The sequence below is a fragment of the Silene latifolia genome, chromosome 11, assembly GCF_048544455.1.
Source record: "Silene latifolia isolate original U9 population chromosome 11, ASM4854445v1, whole genome shotgun sequence".
In the NCBI taxonomy this organism is placed as follows: domain Eukaryota; kingdom Viridiplantae; phylum Streptophyta; class Magnoliopsida; order Caryophyllales; family Caryophyllaceae; genus Silene; species Silene latifolia.
Window position 1 is genome coordinate 15,795,667 of NC_133536.1, and position 23,912 is coordinate 15,819,578.

The following is a 23,912-nucleotide window of genomic DNA, read 5'->3' on the forward strand; positions in this document are numbered from 1 at the left end:
TGCCACAATTGCCAAATCTTCGAGAATGTACACATGTCCCTCCTTCGTTGCTCTATACGATGACATCTCCTTGGCCATTCTCCGCGTGGGGAATCGACATAATTGGGAAAATAACCCCCGGAGAACAGGAGGTCACTGTTTCATCCTAGTAGCAATTGACTACTTCACCAAATGGGTAGAAGCGGCTTCCTACACCGCTCTTACGGCCAAAAATGTAGCCAAATTCATACAAAATAACATCATCTGCCGATATGGTTGCCCACATGAGATCATGAGCGATAATGGGTCCCACTTCCAAGCCGAAACCGAACAATTGCTAGCCAAGTACAAGATCAAGCACCATCACTCATCGCCCTATAGACCACGGACTAACGGCGCGGTAGAAGCGACTAACAAGAATGTCGTCACAATCCTCAAGAAAATGACTCGACAATTACGAGAGATTGGCCAAGCAAAATACCCTTCGCTTTGTGGGGGTATCGAACATCCGTCAGAACGCCCACCGGGGCTACTCCTTTCTATTTGACCTACGGCATGGAAGCCGTACAACCAGTCGAGCTAGAAATACCATCCTTACGTATTCTACTCGAAAGTCAAATCCCCGAAGCCGATTGGAAGAGGGATAGGTATGAAGAACTCATCCTCCTGGATGAACGCAGGCTTCGTGCCTTACATAATGTCCAAACATATCAAGCACGTATCAAACGAGCTTTCAACAAAAGGGTTAGGCCAAGAAACATCGAGAGAAGGAGATTTAGTTCTCAAATCGGTCGAGCTCTTTTACAATAGACCCAAGGGGAAAATTCAAACCTAACTGGGCCGGACCATATCTAGTCAAATCAATACTCCCAGGGGGTGCGGTTAGAATCACAGACCTAGATGGGAATGAGTTTTCAAACCCCACAAATCTCGACCAACTGAAACGGTACTATGCCTAGGATAGAACAGAAACGCGCCTCGCGTAAACCTACGTGTCGCTCTTGCGGCACTAAATAAACGGCCCCTGGCCCATCTGAATGTCACTGTGCTCTTGCATCTTGGCAAACTTGTCATCCTCATATCATCAAACAAACTAAATTCGCACCTCCCGAGTAAGCAAAAGCTCATGCTTATTTTCTATGTTCATTACAAGCTCTTGCTTCGAACAATTATTCTTTTACATTTACTCGAACTACGCGCAAGGGTTTGATTTCGCTTTTTAAGTGAATACGTAGGCAATCCTTCACGGGATTCAACCCACCATTTTATTTAAAATGTAAATAGAAGGACATTTGCATTGCATTTGAAATTCGACAAGAATAATTTAAAGAAAATAACAACGGTTTCATAACCACTTAACCTTTTTATTTCATTCAATTTCTAATAATAATAATACGGCAAATAATAAAAGTAGACTAGGCTAGGATTCTAAAAATCCCTCCTTTTATTACAACAATAATAATAATAATCAAATAATAATAAATAAGACTTGGGCTATTCCTCCATCTTTCCCTTGCCCTTGTCGTTCTTGTCATATTTCCGGTCACGACCTCGAGCCGGGCGCTCCTGCACCACTTCAGACCTAATCACCAACGGTCTTTCTCGAGGCCTGACTCTTCCGTTCTTGCCAATCACCACCTCTGCGACAGGAGTAGTCTTCGATTTCTTCGAAGGATGAATGACTTGAAAGCCGGCTTCTTCTTCTCCTTCGGTCAGATGCTTCTCTTTCTCTTTCTCTCCTTCGCGCACCTTGTAGTCAACGGGCTCACGCTTCCTCAGTCTTTCGCGCTCTTCCGAAGTTGCGGCCTTCCTCCATCTCAAATAAGAATCCGACACCCACAAGGCATTGGAGGAGAAACTCAGGAACCACATGTTCCTTTGGGCCCACTTCATAGCCCACTCTCTTCGGCTCTCTGTAGTAAGCGCCATAGCAGTCTGCGGGACGGTGTCAAGCCTAGGAATCATCTGCTTCAACCCGACTTGCCTCATCAACCTCTCAGGAAAGATGCATACCATAAACTCCAATCCAGGGATGCGCACGGACCTAGTAGGATCCAAAGAAGACACTCCGGTGATGAGACTTGAGATGCCACCACGGTACAATCCACCTAATCAAAGGGCCATCGTCATTCTTCACTTGTTCTTCCAATAATCACGACCGGTGAAATCCACCATGTACAACCGTGTCCTCATCGAAATCATACGGGCATGATAGGAAAGTGCATGAACTGGGGGCTCGAGCAATCGGAGCCGTTCCATAAGCCAAACCTACCAAAACAGGTATTAGACACCCAAAAAAAAAAAAAAAAAAAAAAAAAAAAAAAAAAAAAAAAAAAAAAAAAAAAAAAGGGGTGTCTTTTACCTGTAAGATGACGGGACTCCCCAAAAATGGAAGATCGCGGTTGGATTTCCTATTATCCAAGCCCAAGATAATCTCCCCTAAGCACAAACAAGCTGGGCTCCTGCGCAGCTCCATTTGCTCAACGAGACCCAATAGGCGGGGATCACCTCTCAAATCTTCATCAACATGTCCCCCGAAGACGTAAACGTGAAGCAAACAGAAACCGAATGCTCTCCTCCTAGCAACATAAGAGACAGTAGGGTCGGCCACCGTGATGAATCGATCCATAAAATCCAACATCCGCACGCCTTTCGGAGTAACAAGACGATCTACCTCAAGCCTAGTAAGTCCAAGCAAGTCTCTAAACTTGCTCTTATACCCTTGTGAAGTGGAGGGGATGGCGGGTAAATGTTCGGGTCCCACCCGCCAATAGCAGACAATTTCCTCCTAAAAGGACAAATATCACCTCCTGGGAACGCGAAAACATGATAATTTGGATCCCAATAATCAAGACAAGCATCCAAGAACGGCTTTACTACCTTAATGAGCTTCAAACTCAACAAAGACCCAAGGTTGTAAGCACCCATGTCATGCTTCTCAATATTCGAAAACTCGTTAGTCCATTCCTTCAAGCGAATTTCTAGGGTATTCATGATGATAATTTTCTCTTGAAAATTTACGGGGAGTTTTATATGTGAATCGACGAAGAAGAGACGGAAGAATTGTATGATTTAAAGCTTCATCGACGCTTCTATTTATACTAATTGCTGTTTCCAAAAATCATCGAACACCGACCTGCTTGGGAACAGGCGCGCACTCTTTGCGCCTCTTCAAAGGGACTCTTCTGCTGCGCTCTTCTTCCTAGCATCACTTCTGTGATTTCCGTGTTTGGATCTTTCCTAATTCTATAAACGAATAATTTCCTATTCCTACGGGATTTTATTTTGGTAAATCCGCGAAATTTACCATGCTTCAGGTTTCCTTGATCCAGGAACGCGCATTTCGAGGCGACGTCGACATTTTCGGCCATTTTTATATTTAGTTCTCATTTTAATTCTTTTTTTTAATTCTTTCTTTTTCATTTTCACTTTTATTTAGTCATTTCATTTCTATTTTCTTCATTTTCTAACTTATATATTTCTATTTTTCTTTTTTTGCGGGGGTAACCCTCCCTACCGTCCGGTCATTTCCGACAAAATTTTTGCATTTTTGCATTTTCGTGTCCTTTTCGAGTCTCATTTTTTTGCACTAATTAAAGGCCTTATGTGTATATAAAAATGTAAATGAATGTGTTTTTTCTATGTAAATTTCGGCAGCATGACGGTACAAACCGTTGTCTACCAAACTTGTCCAAAAGCTAACTGCGGTACAAACAACACAACCCAGCAACACAAGAGCACTCAAGTCATCGTATATACAACAAAAAGCAAATGTACAAGCAAACGGGGCTTCGCCCCAAACAAGTCCAGATGTGCAATGGCGGGGCTTCGCCCCAAACAAATCCAAGTCTAAATAACGGGGCTTCGCCAAACAAAATCCAAAAATGTTCAAAGTCAAGACTACAAAAACCACGCGACTCATCCGAGCACCCTCCAACTCGGCAACCCTCGCCATAAGAGCAGCGACCTCGGCATCCCGAAACTCGAGCTCCCTCGACAAACGAGCCGTCTCCTCCCGGATCAAGGCTAACTCTCGCTCCGGCTCACGATCGGCTCGAGAACAAAGACAAAAATTGGCTCATGTCAATCGATTCAAACAAAAAGAACAAAAATAAAAAAAAATCAGTCAAAAGAGATCAAATAAGGTTCATACCTGACGACCTCGACCACCGACGAGTGCCTCGATGGCGGTAGCTCGCAACCGGTTGGCCACCCTCCATAGTGCCACGAACCGAGATGGCGCGACTGCGTTTTCAAAAGAAATTCTCAAAGAAATTGAACAAGTTTAATCCAATGTGTTCTTACGCAAAGGTGAATAAGCCGAGGCTCACCCTTCGAATCGAGATCTTGCCGGTCGTCGAGGCCGATCCGTCACAAACACGTCAAAATCACGCAACTCGGAGATCGTCGTCCTCCCGGTCGCGTCGGTGTACTCGAGAGTCTCGGGATACACTGGGGCTCGATGCCCGCCGCCTCAACCTCCTGCAAAGACAAACGACTCTCAATAATCGGTGATCCTTCATCGAAATTCCCAAAGTCAATCAAAGAGAAATAAAAGGATACTCACCACTACGGCCGACGCCAACCTCCCGTAAAGGAATGCCGAGTAGTCCTCACCGAGCGAAGGAGGTCATCGCCACCGGCACGGCCAAGTCCGCCTCCTCTCGGCCTCGGAAGGCTCCCTAAACATCGTCCTAGGAGGATCAACGGAACCGTCAATGCGCCCGAGAGCACCGACGAGCCAAACGCTCGCCTAAGTACCACACCGGACCCATCGACGTCCACAACAACAACCGACTCGGGCTCCTAGGTCGAAGGACCTCGAACAAAAGGAGGTGCCTCGGCATACTCCGCCCAAGGTCCGGGCACCCACCGTGACAAGATAAAGACAGAGATCATTCCTATGATCGGATGAAGGGAAAGAAGTATAAATGCATACAAACGGGATACTCACGCTTTGCTCGGTGAAGGGCGTTCACATCCCGCCGGTAGACATTGTGAGAAGAACGCTTGCTCTTCGTCCGACATGACCCAATCCTCACCCACGGGATAGGCCCTCTCCAACGGCTCCGTCCTCTTGGGCGCGAGGCCCGGGAAGTAAGAGTACACCCACGCCTGTAAAGCGGGACAATCAATGACGATCTTTCGATCTTTGATAAAAGAAAGGAATTTATTTTGCTATCAAAGGGAAGGTTCATACCTCCAACAATAGCCCAGGTCCGACAGCGCCAGGAGAAGTCCCCTTCTCCATCAACTCCGGACGAACCATGGCCCTCATAAAGCGGATAAGGACCGCAAAACCAGCAGTGACCCAGTCCCAACGCCCTAGGGAGCTCAGGTCAGCAAGAAAGGGAAGAAGCTTCGTCGACAGTCTCTCACCCTTGTCTCCGAGGTAAATCGAAGACAAGAACCACCAAAGCCACAAAGCGAGCCCTCCTTCGGTGTGTACAAGGAGGAGGAACCGTCTCCTCCCATCGATCACCACCGATCTTGGGGTCTTACCCGCGAAGTAATCTCGAACATAGGTACTGGGTACCAAACCCGGCACCGCAACAGCCTTCGGCGACAGGTTCCAGCCGATCAACCTCCTCGCCTCGGCCGAATCCGCTCTCATGCCAGCCTCCGGCCACACCATCTCCTCAGCCCCGCACGGCAGACCAGAAATCATGCCGTAATCCTCCAAGGTGACTCCCACCTCACCAAAAGGCAGGTGAAACGTGGAAGTCGTATCCCAAAATCGATCCAAGAAAGCGCGGACCAGGCTAAGGTTGGCCCGCAACTTCCTCTTCACGATATCCCTCCCGGACACGAACCAGAGGAGGACCGAACGCTCCACGCTCAATCATGGCCCTCTCCTCCTCCGATGGACGACCGCTCGTAGTGCTCCATCGCCGTCGTGTACCCCGAGAACGACCGGATATTCCCGGCCTCCTATTATGATTCGAAATAAAGCTATCTTTAGTTTTGAAGTAAATTTGAAGGAAATTTGAGCAAAAAACAGAAAGAGGATAAGTAATGAGTTAGGGAATTCTTATTTACCAAGCTCTTCACCGTCCTGTAGGACAAGTGACCCTCTGCAGCCCACACAAGGTGTCTACTCTCCCAAGTCTCAGCCCACGCGGGAGCTCCTCTCAGCTGACGACCCCCTCGTCCGAGGTGGGCCCGTCGCGGAATCTCCTCCTCCTCAGCAGCCTCCTCCTCGGGAACCTCGTCATGCAGCCCATCACCGCGTCGGTGAAAGCCTGCTCCAAAGCCTCCTCAACCGCACTGGCGTCTACCTCCATGGGAGTCCTCCCGGAAGTGGAAGCATCATCACCTGCAACATTAAAGCAAGTTTAGGTCGCGTCACGTGACGGCGAGCCTTTGTTAAGAATTTTTCGAGCCTCCAAGGCCCGGGAATTCCCCATTTCTGGCCATCCTTGGCCATGTTCTCGCTAAACCCGATCACTCGTGTGACAAGTTGGGTCAAGTCAAGTCAAAATCAAAGCCTAGTTCCAAGTTCGAGTCGAAAATTCGGCAGCATTTCGCTATAATGGCGGTTATGCCCTAGAAAGGTGCCCTGCAAAAGTTGTCACCAACCAAAATTCCGAGATGACAGGAAGTTTACCCATCACCCAAGGGTCCCAAATATCAAATTTCATCACGAATGGGCAATCCTACGGCCATTTTCGAAGCTATTTTCGATCTAGCTGTGAAACCGTCTCAAAATTCGCTCAAGGGCTCAAAACTCGATGAAAATTCAAAGTGAATACATGGTTATGTTCCTAACATTGCCTACTATCCATTTCAAGCATCAATTTGGCAAGACAAATCCATTTGGGGGAAAAGCCCCAAATTTTCGAGTAAATGGGTCGAAAACCCTAATGTTTGCAGCTCAAAATTCGACAAATACGGATGATTAATGCAAGATTAAAACACGTACCTCGATTAGTCATATTTCAAGCAAGCTTTTGAATCCAACCTTGACGGAAATGGTGAAGATTTGAGAGAGAAATTGAAAGATTTGTGTTTCAAATAATGAATTAAAACCTTCGATTTCGCGTTTTTACGCGGAATTGTCAAATTGGGAAAGGACGCGGCGGTATTGCGCCTCTTCCAAGGGACGCACTCTTCTTGCGCCTCTTCCTTTTGTTCCCTCCTTACGAATTTTTCGAAAATTCGTTATGAGTTCGTTATTTGTGGGCCCATCTTTGGTGCGCCTCTTCCTCGATGACATTTGTATCATTTTGGTCCGTTTGGCGATTTCTTCGTTCGCCCACATTTTATCCAGTAGCGACAATATGTTGCGATATCGTCCAAATTCATTTTATCCCTCGCAGCAGATATTTTGCGATTTGCTCATTTTGTTTCAAATAAGATGGTATTTTGCGATCTTGCTCACTTGAAGTTTCTCCCATGACGATCAAGATGCTCCTAATCGTCAAAATAATCACCCAACGAGAGTTTGCTTGAGGACAGAGACAAGCAGATTCCCTCCAAAATCAGTATATTCCCCAACAAGAGTTTGTTTGAGACCAACGCAAGCAAATTCAGCCTCTAAATTTCGCCAAAGTTCGCTTGAGACCGACGCAGCAGACTTCCCCGGCGGTTTCTACCGACGTCCTGCTTTTTTATTTTTATATATATCTCTTGTTCCCCGCAGAGTTCGACCAAAGTTCCCTGTGACCTCCTAATGCCTTCGAGACACCAAGTTATCTTCGGACCAATGAATTTTTCTTTCAAGCATCTTGATCCCGCTTCACCCGTGGGGTGTCTCGGTATGATCTCTTCTTATGGTGGCGAGCTTCCTTACGTAGTCTAATGGACTTTAAACGACCCTCCCCGATAGTCGACAGACTCTAAAATGTTCCCGACGACATGTCCTTGGTTCGGACCCCTTGAGCCGCCTCGCGTCGCCATAGTCGTCAGTTGTAATCTTCGATTGACCTGATGGCTATACTTTGACTTTCGCCTTGTCCAAGCCTCGGTCAAAGTGGGGCTCAGAGACACCTCGTTTCCGCACCCCTCGCAAACCACCCGGTGATGATTGGGCCGCATGTTTGATACGCGGAACGATTAGTGACAATTCGTAAGATTATCGTCAAGTGATTGCTCAAAAATTAATGTCAACCTCTTAGTTGTCATCTACGTGCCGATACGGTCGTTTTGGCGATAATTAGAGTACATTCGAGTCCGGGTCAAAAACCGTCTCCATTTTCTCGATAATCTGTTAAATCCCGAGTCGAAATGTTCGGAATGTTCCGGATATTTCTATTCCATATTTCTCAAATTTTATCTTTTGGCAAATAATATCCCGTAATATTCAAAAGATAATCGAATTAAATCCGTCCTACCATAACTTAAACACGGAAATCTTTCTTAAACAGAGGAAACCTCCTGGGGAATAGACGCAAGTGTCTTTGCGCCTCTTCCAAGAGACGCAGATGGGCTCTTTGCGCCTCTTCCCGAGCCCTTCTTTGCATGATTTACGTATCTTTTTATATCTTTCCGAGATTCACTTCCAAAGAGTCTCCGAAACCCTATTCCTCCGTGTGATTAGTATAAATAGGAGCTTTCGTTCCTCATATTTCTCACGCGAGTGTCCGCCCTTCTTTTCTCCCTTTGCATTCTAGACTTTGTTCTTACTAATTGGCGCCTACGTGCTTGAACCTTCGACCACGTAAGCTCGGATCTTTCCGGTACCAGCCTCTCCGTTGCATGACCGACCAATTTGACCACTACACAATAATCAATCTAATTAATCAACTTGTTAAATCGCTTTCCTCTTACGAGGGCATTCTTTCCTTGCATTCGCGTCGAGCATCACTAATCGATTTTCTTAGTTCTTCTCGTTCCGTCAACATGTAAGTCTGAGGGTGTATAAATCTCTCCTTTTATTTATTGTATTTTACTTTTCGTATCACCATTGTAAGATTTACGTCGAAAGTACCTCCTTAAAACCGATTTCTAAAACCGTCTCTTAAACCTTTTTTGCGGATTTCCAGTAGACAGACGTCGAGAAAAGACGCAGCAACTGCTGCGCCTCTTCGAAGGAGCGCAGCTCCTGCTGCGCCTCTTCGTGAGGCTGCCGCAGTTCCTGCTTCTTTTCTTCTTCCTCCGTCCTCTGTAATTCGTATCAAAATTGTTTCTCTTGTTTTGTTCGTCTGTTAATTCTTCATCATTATTAATTCACATGTATATAATTGTTCATTCATCATTAATATGCTTAATTCATCATTGTCCCGACTTGAATCCTAAATAATCAATATTTACGGGTTTTCGTCATTAATATTCAAACCCGGATTTTAGGAGTTCAATTCATTCATATTGAGTTTCTGAGGTTCGTCGTTGATATATTTGCATCTGTTGTTCATCATTATTCGTCATCATTCGTCATGTTTAGTTAATTAATTCGGTTTAGTTTGTAATTATTAATCATTTATTAACATCGACCCTTCACATGATTAATCCGTCTAATTTCCGTCTCATCCATGTTTTACTGTTTCATGACCATCATTCATATGTAAATAAACCATTAATCACTTCCATCCGAGTAATTAATTTAACCAATCCATTAATTTACCAATCGACATTAACGATTTGTAGTTCCGGCTTCACAGCCAGAACTCACCCTTGGAACAGACGCAGCAACTGCTGCGCCTCTTCCAAAGGGCGCAGTGCCTGCTGCGCCTGTTCCAGGATGAGTTCTGTCTCTGAACCCCCTTTCTGCCTTGACGTAATTAATTAGTTTACGTATTAATTTACTAATATTCGTAATATCGCTAATTCCTGTTCGTAATTTCTTTTAATTCTTTCTTTTATTCTTTTTTTATCAAATCATCCGTTTTAAAGGTATTTTCGACATAAATCACCTAATCCGTTGTAATTAATGTAATTTCCTTTAATGTAATTTTCTTTTATTGTATTCCTATCATTTGTATGTTTCCACATGTAATCAACATTAATTCCAACTTCGACCCAATTGTTTGCTAACTAGTTGTTCACCGACTTAGTCTAATTCTCACATGCTAGGATTAATCTAATGGATGTTGCATTGCATGCATATAACCGACGATATATCAAGTACGAATAAACTCCCTAATCATTAGTAGAGGCCGCTATCGAGGCGGGCGGGATTAGGTGTTCGATCAAAAGAGCTTCCTAATACGTACCCTCACCCCTTACTCCAGATCTCCGTGAGCACCCGTGTTCATTGGCATCCACGAGAGTCATTCTAGACATAGAATGCTAAGGGTAACGATTGCTTAGTGTTCATGTCACTACTTTGTGTCTTGACATGACACGAGGTATTCGAACGGTTCCAATTTCCCATAAAAATTGGTGGCGACTCCTTACAAAATGCAAACGCTTGTTGTTTCCGAGCTCCCCTCGTCCCAAGCGCCCCCGTGGGCGGCCCGCTGTCCACATAACCACGCCTAAACCAAGTGCTGGATGGTGAGTTGTAGTACCATCCTCTGGTTCAGCTTTCTTTACATCAGCATTTGTGAATATCTCTTTTGAATTGAATTGATCCTGCTTCCATTTAATGTAGCCTGCGATGAACCCCTTTTTATCCTCTTCATCTAAGTAGAAAAGGCGTGTGCATGTAAAAGGTTCCATATTAGTCCCTTTTTTTTGGAGTTTTTTTGATGCTGTGGAGTTATGATCAAAATATGTTTATGTTGAGGGATAGATTAGTGGAGCATGTTTAAGTTTATATAGTAGGTGAGGGGACAAGTTTCATAATGACTGATTTTGGCAACTGAGGAGTCACATATGACATCACTCTAGCTAACTTAACTCCTTTGAATAGTGCTGTCTTGTCAGTAGTTGGGATTTTGATGGTTTCCCTTCTTTTTTACTATTCAATGGAGTTTCTACACTGTTCTTTCACGTAACCCTTGATTGCGTTTTTAACTGCAACTGTTCATTTATTAAGTTTGACTTTTGTAATAATGTTGTGATTAATTATGTTAACATTTTGATTTAAGTTTGTGGTCATGGATTACGGTTTCTTTATTTTTTTTTTTCTCTTTAATTGTCATTAAGGTTGTAATATTGTTACATTTGCGGTCAACCGTTACCAACACTGCTACTGATCAATATGCTTAACAACTTTTAAATACACGACGCCTTTTTTTCAGTTTTTTTCACAGGTTGAATTTGATGTAATATCAGCTTGCAACAGTCAACTGTCGTAATAACACTGCTATGTCGATAATCCAATATGGTTAATAGGTAAATATAAGTATAATGTACCATACATTATGTGTATTTGTGGGTTCTAAACATTATAAGGCGCATGGTGGTAGCCTTAGATTAATTTGTTGCTGCACAACGAGCTATTACTTGGCAGCACACACACTTCACTTCTAAATCTTTAGCTGAGCCTGCAACTCTTCCCGAACTTCGTGGTAGCCGCACTCGCATACTGATATGACCTAATCGTTCTGCTGAAATTGGTAGCGTGTTTTAAATTTTCACGTGCATCAACGTAATAGGGAAGGACCCACATATCTAGATATCTATATATATCTCTCTCTATAAATAAACCATATATATATATATATATATATATATATATATATATGTACACATACACACACACCGATACACGCAACCACATACAGACACAGACGCAAACACACAAACACACACACACACAAACACACACACACACACACACACACACACACATATATATATATATATATATCAAACACAGATTCTAAGAACTTATAATACCAACAGGAAGGGCAGAAGCACAAACTATTTGATTGGGCCTGTTGCCCTGAGTGTTTTTTTTTTTTTTTTTTGAAATCTGGATACAATAAATATGCATCCGTAAAAAGAATGTTGCCAGCCGATCACTTATGGATATAATATTTAAGCAGAAGAACACAGCAGGAGTTACATGCATTCTTGGGCAGATTTAGCTGAAATTTACGTACCGTTAGGCAGCATAAAGGGCAGTAGATGTTGCTGTTAAACTCCCAAAACCATTATCCTGCATACTGCAGCCTCTTACTATGTAATCATCACTGCACACCATCCTCTCTAGTAAATCAGAAACACTGAACATTAGATATAGTGTAAATCAGCCTTAGGGAACATTAAAGAAATGATTATTAAAACTTAACTGACCATGTATGGGCCAAAAGAGACGGTAGTATTTAATGGTAATCCTTGTAGCGACTGTTCAGAGAGGATCGCCAACTTGCCTGCCCTACTACACCTGAACATGGCATTACCTCGTGTTAGTGTTCAAAAAACCATGGGTTGTCCGGTGCGGCTACGTACGTAGCTGCGTAATAATTAATGAATATAGACAGCTGACCTTAAGCAAGATACCTATGGTAATATTGTCGACCTGCTACCCCAGAAACATGCCCTGCACAACCGCGCCCTGCCCGAAAGAGCAACTAACAGATAGCGTTGACATAGATAATCCTGCACCAGACCTGAACACAAGTACGTTTATTACATTTCTGAAACATTTACTGGGCAAGGCCAAAATCACAAATGAACATAGCAAATCAGCCAGTTGAAGTGCGGTGTCCACGCTTAACATAGAACCAACTACTGGTGACAATAAAGTAAGGTTTGTTTCTGTTCTAGAAACTAAAGTTTATAAAAAGTCAGGCGAACGTACGTTCAAGCGGTCTGCAGTTAGGTGCAGGTTAATCACCAATCACCGGTGCACACAACAAACCCTGCCCACTGTCATCAACAGTTAATGTTCCACTGCAGATGCACATCAAGACTCTGTTTCGGTCTTATACAACCCATTTCTGCCACCCATGAATACGTCAACATCACAAAAGAAACAAATCGAAATCGCAAGGCCTCACCGAAGCTAAGGGCATGGATTGAAGGGGAAAGATCAAGCGTGGGGAAGGTACTTGAGGGGTAACTATCCATAACCACAATGAACTCCTCATTTTAAAAAGGGCAAGGATTAACCAAATGGACCTGCAAATTGATGACCCAAAAAGGCGCAACTTCAATACAGCGAACAACTGACCACACCCTTTAATCTCACAAATCTATTTTAGATTCATGTACACATTTACAACACCCATAACAGGCCCTTAAGCCTTACCCAAAGAAGGTGTAACGGCAATAGACTCAAATAGAATGCACTGGTCACACCTTCAATCTCACCAATATAAATCTACTCTCGTCCCGTCCAACCTCCAAGATTTCGACTCTAGTAACTCTAAATTAGGCTTTTTTATTCAGTAAACCCACTGCAGTAGCTGAAACCATCCATACTTAGCCCAAATTAAAATCCCAAATAAACACCAAAAGGCGCTGAACTAATTATTTCCGAGATTCACACCTACAAATTTGTGAATGGTAATCCAGTAAATAGTTTTGAACTGCCCTAGAATTGCCCTTAAATAAATTTGTATTTGCGATTAAATCGTATAAAATCACAAATAACATTGCCTAAAAGCTATCATCGTATAAGACGACTCCTTTCAGCTTGATTGTAATCAAATTGCACCATCAGTATATTTGAATGGCCATATAAGCTAAAAAACAATATGATATAGCAATTACCGTTATAAGTAAACGCACTATTAACACAACAATATACACATTGATATCTCATAAACACTGTAAAAATTTATTTTGGGCATTAGAATGTTAGGAGGAAAATAAAATGAAAAGGGATTCAAGTTCATTGTACGTTAAATATAACCCACCTCGAAGAAATTACGTAACCAACGTCTATTTAAACTTAATGCAGAAGCAATTAAAAAGGAAAAATCAGGAACTCCAACAATTTAAAAGGGAAGTAATCGTACTATGAAAGCATTTCCAAACTGTCTTAAGCTGAAACATAGTAGAACTAATACCTTCTCTTATCAATTACATCGCCACCTCGAACCAAGACACCTCCAACCACGACGACAACAACCTGGTTATTAAAGCCAGTCCCAATTAGCAATCAATCACCCTAGGAAGTCAACAATTACAATAAGGAAAAAAGGAAATAAAAAAAATAGTTGTACCAAGACCACAAAGAAGATTCAATAATCAACAGCTGAGCATCGAGAATTACGTGATAGCTCTTTTTACATTGGTGTAAACATCGCTGGCCCACATCTTTGGCCATCGCCATATCTCAAAAAAAGGCAGACTTAGCGATAATTTATAAGAACAATCTGGTATAAGCAAAGTTATCATTTGAAGTGTAAACTAACACAGCAATAATAAAACCTTTACGAAAGAATTGAACATACCTCAGATATTCCGGCTTCATCCTCACCGACAAATCAAGCTGAATTGAAAAAAAATAAGAACAATGAACAAAACCAGCATTAAGAAATTGTAACTACTGTAAAGAATCGCAAAAAACCTAAAGTAAATTCAATTAATTATCTAGAAAACCAGCTGTTGACTGATCTTATAGACACAAAAATGATGTGATGATACCAGGTAAGTACCAGGTGCGTATTGTTAAGATAACCGAAACTAAGAAACACCTTAATTCATGTTCATAAAAAGAAACTCCAGGAAAGCTAATGTGTAGAGAACAGACCCTTAGTGCTTTGAAGGATAAATATATTGTGAGCTTTACTCTCTTGATAAAAGTTTATGTTAATCGAGGACAAGTTCGTAGGTGCTCTAAATTGTCAAATCATCCTAAATTTAAATTATCAATTTTATTCATGTTCTTATTCTATATTACAAAGAATAAAATTGAGAAATTTGAACAAAAGGAAACTAACATGAGCTTCATCTCGACAATCTTTAAAAATCGGTTCATAATCATCGTGATCTTAAACCACAAGTACAATTTCAAAGAAAAAGTAAATAGGCATTATCAACTCTAATTTCATTCATCACTCTATTTCTACGATTGAAGAACACTCAATTTCGTAATCGCTAAAAACCTAATACCACCAATATTTCAAAGCAAAGGGAGATGGGCACAAAGAATTCAAATTAGAGTAGTCAAGCTCAATTGAAACCAATATACATCATCTCTAAATGACTTCATTATTTCTCTCATGATTCAGACTAAATTCTTTTTCTCTCATCCTGTGTGTACCAAGTCTGCATAGAAGAGAGACATTTCACATTGTTGTTCTGACCTTCCTTATCCGGAAATTGTGTCGTCCTCTTAACCCACTTCTATTTCATAAATGAGCTTATTATCTTAATTAACCCTAAACGTAATATTAAACATCTATTTACCTCTCACCAACCTTCCCCTCACTCTTACTACATGCTAAGATCAAACCACACAACACCCTGTAATAACAATGTTGTTATTACCTGACTTGTCACTGAAATTATGAATGCAAGGGTTTCTCCCATGTTAATAGCTCGGGTGTACTGGCAAGAGCTCCATACATGTTTCCTTGACTCGACATTTCAGCATGCTTCCAGATTATGTTCTGTGTTTACATACGGAAAACTGTAAGAGCAACACATCTAAAAGTACCAGGTAGTGGTTTTTCGCAACCCAAAAAATTGACAGATCAGATATCTCAGCGATGAGGTATCCCTACAAATGTTTCTCAAAGAGTCCAACAATACCAATTACAATAAAATTACGAATATTCTTAACAAAGGCAAAAAATCACCTGACCTTCTGAACTTATCTGGTCTTCAATAAGCTCAGAAATGAACACCCTTGGCAAAGGACCCTTGAGATTTAAGGATGTAAAACTCCAAACAGTTGGTGGATCCAATCCCATTCTCACTTTGCAAACTGCAGAAGATAATATTATGATTAAAAAAAGCAATTCAATTATTAAATTGGCAACACCTCATTTTATTGTTCAGTAGTCACTTTGTGCAATTCTCGACACGATTTTCATGATGGGTTAACCGTAAATAAGGGTTATAATGCACACATCACAAGAAATCTACCAGTACAGATCTCAATGATAACATTGCATATTACCTTGGACCTTCATTTCCTCCTCAAACTAAAATATATGAAGCTTCCACTGTTACAAAATGCAAAACCAAAATTAGCATCTCACAAATATATAAGATTGTACTTCAGTGCAAGGGTCTAACACTTTACTACACAGTGAGCCCATAAATTGACAGTTGCACCTTACAGCAATTGAGGCCTTCAGGCACGGACTTTTGTTGTCCAGTTTTATTGCCTAACAGAAAGTAGGGGTGTAGTTCTGTATAATAATATTTTTAAAATAGAATGGTACACTGAACGACCTCACTTAAAGGACATTTTTTTTTGAAGACCATGATTTGTCCACTGGAATCGACATCATGCCTTGCTGCGAGACACTCCATAACAATTGATCGAGCAGATAACCATGATCGTGCTTAGAAACGTACGGCCTGAAACAGTTTTTTTCATCGTTATAAATTAGTTAGCGAAAGGAAAAAAGGCTATGATACTACTAACCATATAGTAGAAAGCATTTTGGCAAAATGAGAAAATCATTTAATTAATCAGTTCTCAAACTCACCTCCAAAAACTCGGTTCCGGTCAAAGCTATGGCCTTCTGAAAGGCGTCATTTTCTCGTTCAGATGATTGATCAGGATCTGTTCAATTAAGATTCAGCCTTCCCACTCTAGATGAAAAGTACATATTGATGACGTATTTTGGCAAGAGATCTGTATTGTATTAGTTGATTCCGTTGTCTGCAGCATTAACTTCCTGCCGCCACAATGGCCAAATTGTCAATACGAATTTAGCAGTATAAAGTTATCCACTCAGCATCTCACCACTCACAGGCACAAGTCAACCCCTCCTTCCCCATATGCAAGGTTCAAATACCTCAACAAAGTTCTTGTAGACAGCTAGAAACAAGTGATGCACATCTGGGTGTTCCTGATCAACTTCAAGCTGTTTCGCTATTATCTCTTTTCCATAATGCTACAAATCCAAAGATAAGTATCACCAGACACATTTAACTTAAATAAAACATTCCGAAAACATATAAAATCCCACTAAACCAAAATCGAACTCAAACCAATAATTCTTACTCCCTCTGTCACAATCATTTGTTTACCTTTAATTAAATACCTCTCACAAATAATATAATAGGTAAACAAATGATTGTGACGGAGGGACTACAAATTGTCGACGTCACTCAAATATAAAATCACTCGAAAAATATAAAATCATGCGAAAAAAAAAAAGCAATTTCAATGAGACATTTCGTCAAGCACCTTATATACAAGAACAACACTGGTAAGTTTAGTATCAAATCCTCGGATTTCCAACCATCAATTACGAAAATTAGCTCAAAACTGTATGTCGAGAATATTACCTGAGCCAAACCAAACCACCTCGAAACGCAAAATCCAAACCCGTGAAACCTAGGGTCGAAGTTCCATCAATCAAGGCAGTGAAACGAGAACGGAACGAAATAGCTTTGAAATCATCAAAAGCGAATAGAAATTCAGATTAACAGCCCATACCTAGGTTTTGCCGACGACACTCAATCGCAGTGAGAGAAACAAGAGAGGGATGAGAATAAGTGGTGGAGTGAAATGGCTGAGGGAAAAGGAGAGATTGTGGCTGTGATTTAAGGATAAATGGAGGGACAAGATCTTGAAGAAGAATCCAACGGTGGAGGATACACTTGAGGATGAACTATTCATAGCTACAGTAAGAGTAAGTTTACTCTTTTTAAAGGTTAGGGATAAGATAAATATTTTACTTTTTTCCAACGTTGCTTTTTTCTTTTTCACTTGACAATAATATATTTGACCCGTCTTAAACTTAAACAAATAATATGTCTTAAACATGAATTTATGTATCTACACTAATCTCCCGTACGATTTTTTTTTGTTATTTTTAATTGGGAAGTGATAGGGCGACACCCGGTGTTACCGAGTTTGAGTAACACCCTTATTAAAATAATAATATAAATTAAAATCAAATCTTTCCTTTCAATCTTCCCACCCAAACAAATTTTATATTTCACAATTGCGCCAAAATTAGCAGGGTATTAATGAAATTTGGCTTAAATTAAATCTGGAGTTCCATTATTTTCCAGCAACAATGCCAACAATAGAGGACATACCCTCCTCATTCCTCAACTTCTACCGGAAGTACAACCATGGTTGGCTAATTGATGGCTCTCTTTTGCTCATTGCCTTGTTTAGTAGAACAATTTTTCGTAAATCAGTGTATTTTTGCATAAAAAATTGAACTACGTTGTGCCGGAAACGAAGCCTGTAAATCATTTCTCCAAGATTTTTCATTTTTTTCATCCATTAAATGAAATTGACAAGGATCTTTCCACGATCGAATTAGCTAAATCTAATTTCCTCCAATCAATTTCATTAATTATTTGATCACAAAAATTATATTTCCCACATTACCCTTTTCTAATAAAACAATTTGAAATTCAAAAAATAAAGGGGTAAAGTGAAAATTGTTGATAATTTACTAAAACGTTTAATGTCCCCGGTGTTACTAAAAGTGAGTAAGAGCATACACATTGAAGAGGAGGTCATCTTCCTCTCTTCAATTTTTTCTAATTTTTTCATTGGTCATACTACTTTCTCTTTTCACTGCCCAATTTCCCACTTTTTTCATCCTCTTCCTCTCTTCTTTTCCACATCAAAGAGGATCTTATTTCCCCTCTTTTAAGTAGTCCCCACCACCCATTTTCTCTCTTATTTGGCACAAGGGCCAAGACAAGGACATCCTCTATTTATAGAGGATGTCTTCCTCCTCCTCTTTAAAGAGGATGCAAAGAGGATGTTGCCACATTGAAGAGGACATCCTCTTAACACCCTCTTTCATCTAAGAGAATGGGCAATCCTCTTCAATGTGGATGCTCTAACACCGGGTGTCGCTATCTCATTTTTCTTTTTAATTTATGATAGACAAAAGGGAACATTTACGATGCATGGCTAAGTTCCATTTGAATTTCCAACGCAACTACGTCGGCCATGCCGCCATGGCTTGCGTAATTCCGAAATAAAAATAACAAAACAGAACAAAACGACAACTATTACATGGGCCGGGATTACCTATTTAACAGGAAAGGACTTTGCAATATTATTTCCTTCTCTTTATTTTTTGAGAATGTGAGGAGCAAAATATACCATTTGGATACATATTATGTGAGCAGTGTGTGTACATGACCTGCTAAGAGAAAATATGTTCATAATCATGACTGATCATGACTATGTGCCCGTCTTCTTTAAAACGGTTTTATAAATTAATTTGTGAATAAACTAAATTTATATACAGAGAGAAAATGCCTACTCAAATATCTCGATTAGTCTTTTAATTTGTATTCGGTTCGTCTTGATATATTTTGTAGTTACTGTATGACTGATTATTATTAGCAAATTGATCTTCTTACTTACACATGTTAATAACAAAATAAAAATTTAAAACAATGATTTAAATTAGTATCGAACAGACGATGATAGGAAACCGTCAGGTCATAGTGGTGGTGATACCAAGACTTGATATGGCTCTTCAGTTAGTCTCCATGGGCATTTTGTGAGAGGAAACGGTACCCGTCACAAGTTTGTGACGAATATCGCCGTCACAAATGAGAATTTTTTATGGCTCTTTCATAAAAGTTGTTTAATGTACTTCCATCATTTAAGGCTCGAACCCATGACCTCTTGAGGCATATACACTTGCTATTACCAGTGTGACACATCCATCTCTTTGCTAAATATGAATCTCTTTTGTTATTTGTATGTTAAAAGCCGAGTTAAAATAATATATTTACTTATAATAGTTACTCCCTCCTATTCTATATATTCTTCCCTATTTCCGTATTCGGTTATTCGGGTTTTCTTCCCTATTTCCTTTTTTAGGTTGATTTGTGTGGTCCAAATTCAATGGCATGTGGTGTAGTGTATTTTGTGTGGTCCAAATTCAATTTCTTATTTCTTGTGGCAAAAGGAAAGGGGAAGAATATATAGAATAGGAGGGAGTATTAAATATATACTTCTAGCTTATATTTAATGTAATGTATTTACTGAGTATATACTTATGATAGTTATCATTTGTACCGTTAGTTTACATTTAACTAAGTTTGGTGTCGGCCCCACCGGGCTACTTCTATTTATCATTTAAATTTTATTTTTTTTTATAAAATATAATTGCGTTCGTATTTTTTAACAAACAATTACGATTTATAATATATTATTCTATGATATATCTTGAAATTATGATGAGATTAAAATTTATCAATAAATTATATAAAACACGATCACTTATTCTTCCGCCGTTGATATTATTTCGTCCACGACATACCCCTGTTAATACTATTATGTTTTTTTTTTGGTTAAATGTGAGCTTTTGTATTAATTAATACTATTATGTTCACTACTCCTTTGATTACTGTTGTTTCTTTGACTATTCCCGCTATTTTTATAGTTAAATTCACTATTCCCGTTAATTTTATCAACTTATATATTTAAATAAATAAAATATTTTTCTTAAACTGAATTGTTAGCTAACTTTCTTCGTTGTTCATATTGTTACTTTTATAACATTTGTTGTCACTACTGTTATTTTCACTACTCCCGCTATATTTATTTATTTATTTTCACTACTCTCGCTTTTAATACCGTTAAGTTCACTATTCTCATTCTTGCTACTATGACTTTCACTACTCTGTCTGCTATTATTATCACTTTTACCACTCAAATTGGTGAATACTATCATATTTATTACATCAAATGTTGCTACAATTATTTTAACTATTAATAGAGTCACTTTTGCTACTTACACAATTTTATCAGACTTATATATTTAAATTAAAGGTAGTCAAATGCGGACTAAGGTCGGACGTGAGCCGAGCTAGCATGATTTTTTGGCCCACAGACATGTTAACAGGTTTTGAGCGGGTTCGTGGGCCGGACATTTGGAAAATACGTTGTCCAAACCCTCTTTGTTAGCGGGTCGGACAGGACGGGTCTGTCTCGTCCATGAACAGCTGTAATTTGAATATATATATATATATATATATATATATATATATATATATATATATAGAGGCAAGATCCGGTGAGTTTGCCATTTTTCGTGAGTTACCCCCGCATTTATATACCATTGGATCTAACAAGATCAAGGGCTGAGATTAAACCCAAAAAAAATCCTAATCTACGAAAATAACTGACGCATCACAAAATTAGGTCTCCTGTATTCTTCATCTTCTTCATATTCTATCTTGTTTCCCTAATTTCTTCATTCTTTCTCTCCTTTTTCCTATTTTCTTCAATTTCAAGACGTTATTCAATCAAATCTTCATAAAAACTTGAGTAATTCAAGTCAAAAACACAAAATTAATTCATCATATTCGTTCAATTTGATTGATACACTCTTCAATCGTCAATTTTCGCCCAAAACTTGCGTAAAACCTTTGCGCGAATCGACAAAACGAAGGTAAGCGTAGATTATATAAGTCAATATATGTTATTTTGCGAGTTATTTCAATTGCTATTCCGTTAGTATGCTTGTCTATCAGACCGATGGCATTTGATTGGTGATTATTATCATAATCTTGAAAAATTGTTGGTAATCTAGCTTAGCACACCAACTATATGTTAAAATGTCTAGTTGAATGTAGAAACTCGGTTATTGTAATGAAGAAACGTGGTTATTTAATAGTTATTCAAATGCAGAAACTCGGTTATTGTAATGTAGAAACTCAGTTATTGTAACGTATAAACTCAATTATGGTAATGAAGAAACTCGGTATTTGTAGTTATTGTAATGTAGAAACTTCGGTTATTGTAATGAATAAAGTCGATTATTGTAATGTAAAACTCGATATATGTAATTATTGTAATGTAGAAACTCGAGATATTGTCTTGTATAAATCTGGTAATTATAGTTATTGTAATGTAGAAACTCAATTATTGTAATGAATAAATTGTGTTATTGTAAAACTCAAAAATATTCAAACATTCATATGCAGTTGTTGTAACATTACATCTCAATTATTGTATTACTTCAACCCAGTTATTGTATTATTAAAACACAGTTATTGTATCGTCGAGTTACTTCTTGGATGTATATAATATATTCAATGAAATAATTCATTATTTTTGGTGATTTACAAAGTTGAATCACGTTGAACACGGACATACGTTCGATGGAATAATCGATGTATATATTTGGTCATTTAATAGTTAACCCAGTTGTTTAGAAACTCCGTTATTGTAATGAAGAAACGTGGTTATTTAATAGTTATTCAAATTCAAACCTCGATTATTGTAATGTACAAACTCGGTTATTGTAATGTACAAACTCGATTATTGTAATGTAAAACTCGATATATGTAATTATTGTAATGTAGAAACTCGAGATATTGTCTTCAGTATAAATCAGGTAATTATAGTTATTGTAATGTAGAAACTCAATTATTATAATGAATAAATTGTGTTATTGTAAAACTCAAAAATATTCAAACATTCATATGCAGTTGTTGTAATATTACATCTCAATTATTGTATTACTTTAACTTGATTATTGTATTATTAAAACACCGTTATTGTATCGTCGAGTTAATATAGTCATTCCCGATTTGTTGAGCGTGCTTTAGAAGAAGAAGGCGAGGAAGATGAATAAGAAGTTGGATGATAAAAAGCGGAAGAAGATGAATTGCAATCTGAATTTGACATAAGCAACACTTTTTTACAACATAAAAATAGAGTAATTACATCAGCGTCGTATAATAATTTCCGTAAATTATTACAATAACCGTGATCAACTTTACAATAATCGTGATTGAACTTTACAATAATCGGCCATGATTGAACTTGTATACTTTGTCTCATACTTCATCCCTGAAGTTAAACATTAACAAGAAGTTGTCTTGATGGTGTCTTTTCCCCATTCATCCCAATGAGAACCATGTCTAGTCGATGAGGGTTGAACTAGCAAAAAGTGAAAGCTCATTTGAAAGAAATAAAAACAAAGAAGGGCGTGAGTTGAAAATTACTATGCAAATCGAAATACAATAACGACCCATAAGTATTGAAATAACCATAAAAACAGTCTAAAATAATTGGATCTTTTAGAGAAATAAAAGCATATTTTGTCAGAATGAAGTAACTAAGCAAAATGAAATACAATAATCCAACTAATGCATTGAAATAATCAAACAACACAATACAATAACCGGTTATTTCGGAGAAATAATAATGTACCCAAAATACAATAATTGAGTTTGAATAATACAATAATTCGGTTAAAGCAATACAATAACTAACACCAATGAGACAAAGTTCGTGGTGGTAACACATCTAAATCAAAAACCCTAAAAATTATCAAAGATACAAAATAACACAACTGAATAAGAAAAAACTTATGAAACAGCTTACAAACAACATGAAAATGCACAAGATCGTTTAGAATTCTCATATTAAACTCAAAACCTTATATATTATTGGGAAAATAATGAGAAAACAAGCAATTTAACAACAAAACATAAGTGCAGACGGACATACAACGAATCAACAAAAATGAAAAGGATATTAGATAAGAACGATAATGAAAACGCACCAATCAGATCTAGAAAACAAAATTAGTACTTACATATAGTAAAATTGAAGAGAAATACTAAGATGAAGCGAAAGCGACAACGAATCTCCTTAATTGATGACAAATTTGAACGAGGATCATGAAGATTGAGGATGAAGATTGAGTTTGTAGCCTGCAATTTGAAGAAATTTGATGAAGATTGAATTTGACACGATTGAACATGTCGTCGTTCATTTTTTTTTTTTTTTTTTTTTTTTTTTTCTGGCTTTTTAGGGGGAGAAAGAGGAGAGAGAGTGATTTTTTCTAATAATGAGGGAGATTGAGAGAAAAGTGGGTTTTTATAGGTTGAGTAAGATTTAATCTTAGCCATCCATATTAGATTAGATCAATGGTCTAGATTCAGAGGGGTAACTCACCAAAAAAACCAAACTCATATGATCCTACTTCTATATATATATATATATATATATATATATATCA

At 38.9% G+C, this 23,912-nt stretch overlaps 1 protein-coding gene and 1 long non-coding RNA gene across 5 annotated transcripts in view; both read right to left on the minus strand.

Annotated features, from left to right (window-relative positions):
* LOC141612734 (uncharacterized) overlaps positions 1-12,413 on the minus strand; it is a 36,753-nt gene extending 24,340 nt beyond the window's left edge. The window contains exons 1-3 of one of the 2 annotated variants that reach the window (XR_012529176.1): positions 12,310-12,413; positions 12,103-12,193; positions 11,910-12,015 (exon numbers count right to left, since the gene is read on the minus strand). This is a non-coding gene — a long non-coding RNA (uncharacterized LOC141612734). Of the gene's footprint in view, positions 1-11,909; positions 12,016-12,102; positions 12,194-12,295 lie in introns of both variants that reach the window. The other variant, XR_012529177.1, reaches the window with a different exon arrangement.
* A 201-nt stretch (positions 12,414-12,614) lies between these two features.
* On the minus strand, positions 12,615-17,479 carry LOC141612735 (2-oxoadipate dioxygenase/decarboxylase, chloroplastic/amyloplastic-like). Of its 3 annotated transcripts, none has more exons than XM_074431508.1 (12): positions 17,381-17,479; positions 17,230-17,278; positions 16,734-16,832; positions 16,422-16,613; positions 16,162-16,290; positions 15,884-15,929; positions 15,561-15,688; positions 15,250-15,371; positions 14,209-14,248; positions 13,980-14,106; positions 13,824-13,885; positions 12,615-12,749 (listed from the first exon to the last, which is right to left on the minus strand). In XM_074431508.1, exons 6-8 carry the CDS (start codon positions 15,894-15,896, stop codon positions 15,267-15,269), a joined length of 246 nt encoding a protein of 81 aa, XP_074287609.1. In that variant the 5' UTR covers positions 15,897-15,929; positions 16,162-16,290; positions 16,422-16,613; positions 16,734-16,832; positions 17,230-17,278; positions 17,381-17,479; the 3' UTR covers positions 12,615-12,749; positions 13,824-13,885; positions 13,980-14,106; positions 14,209-14,248; positions 15,250-15,266. The 3 variants fall into 3 exon arrangements, with proteins under 3 accessions (XP_074287609.1, XP_074287610.1, XP_074287608.1); XM_074431509.1 differs by having other exon boundaries at positions 14,030-14,106; positions 16,042-16,290; XM_074431507.1 differs by having other exon boundaries at positions 16,042-16,290.
* Positions 17,480-23,912: the final 6,433 nt, after the last annotated feature.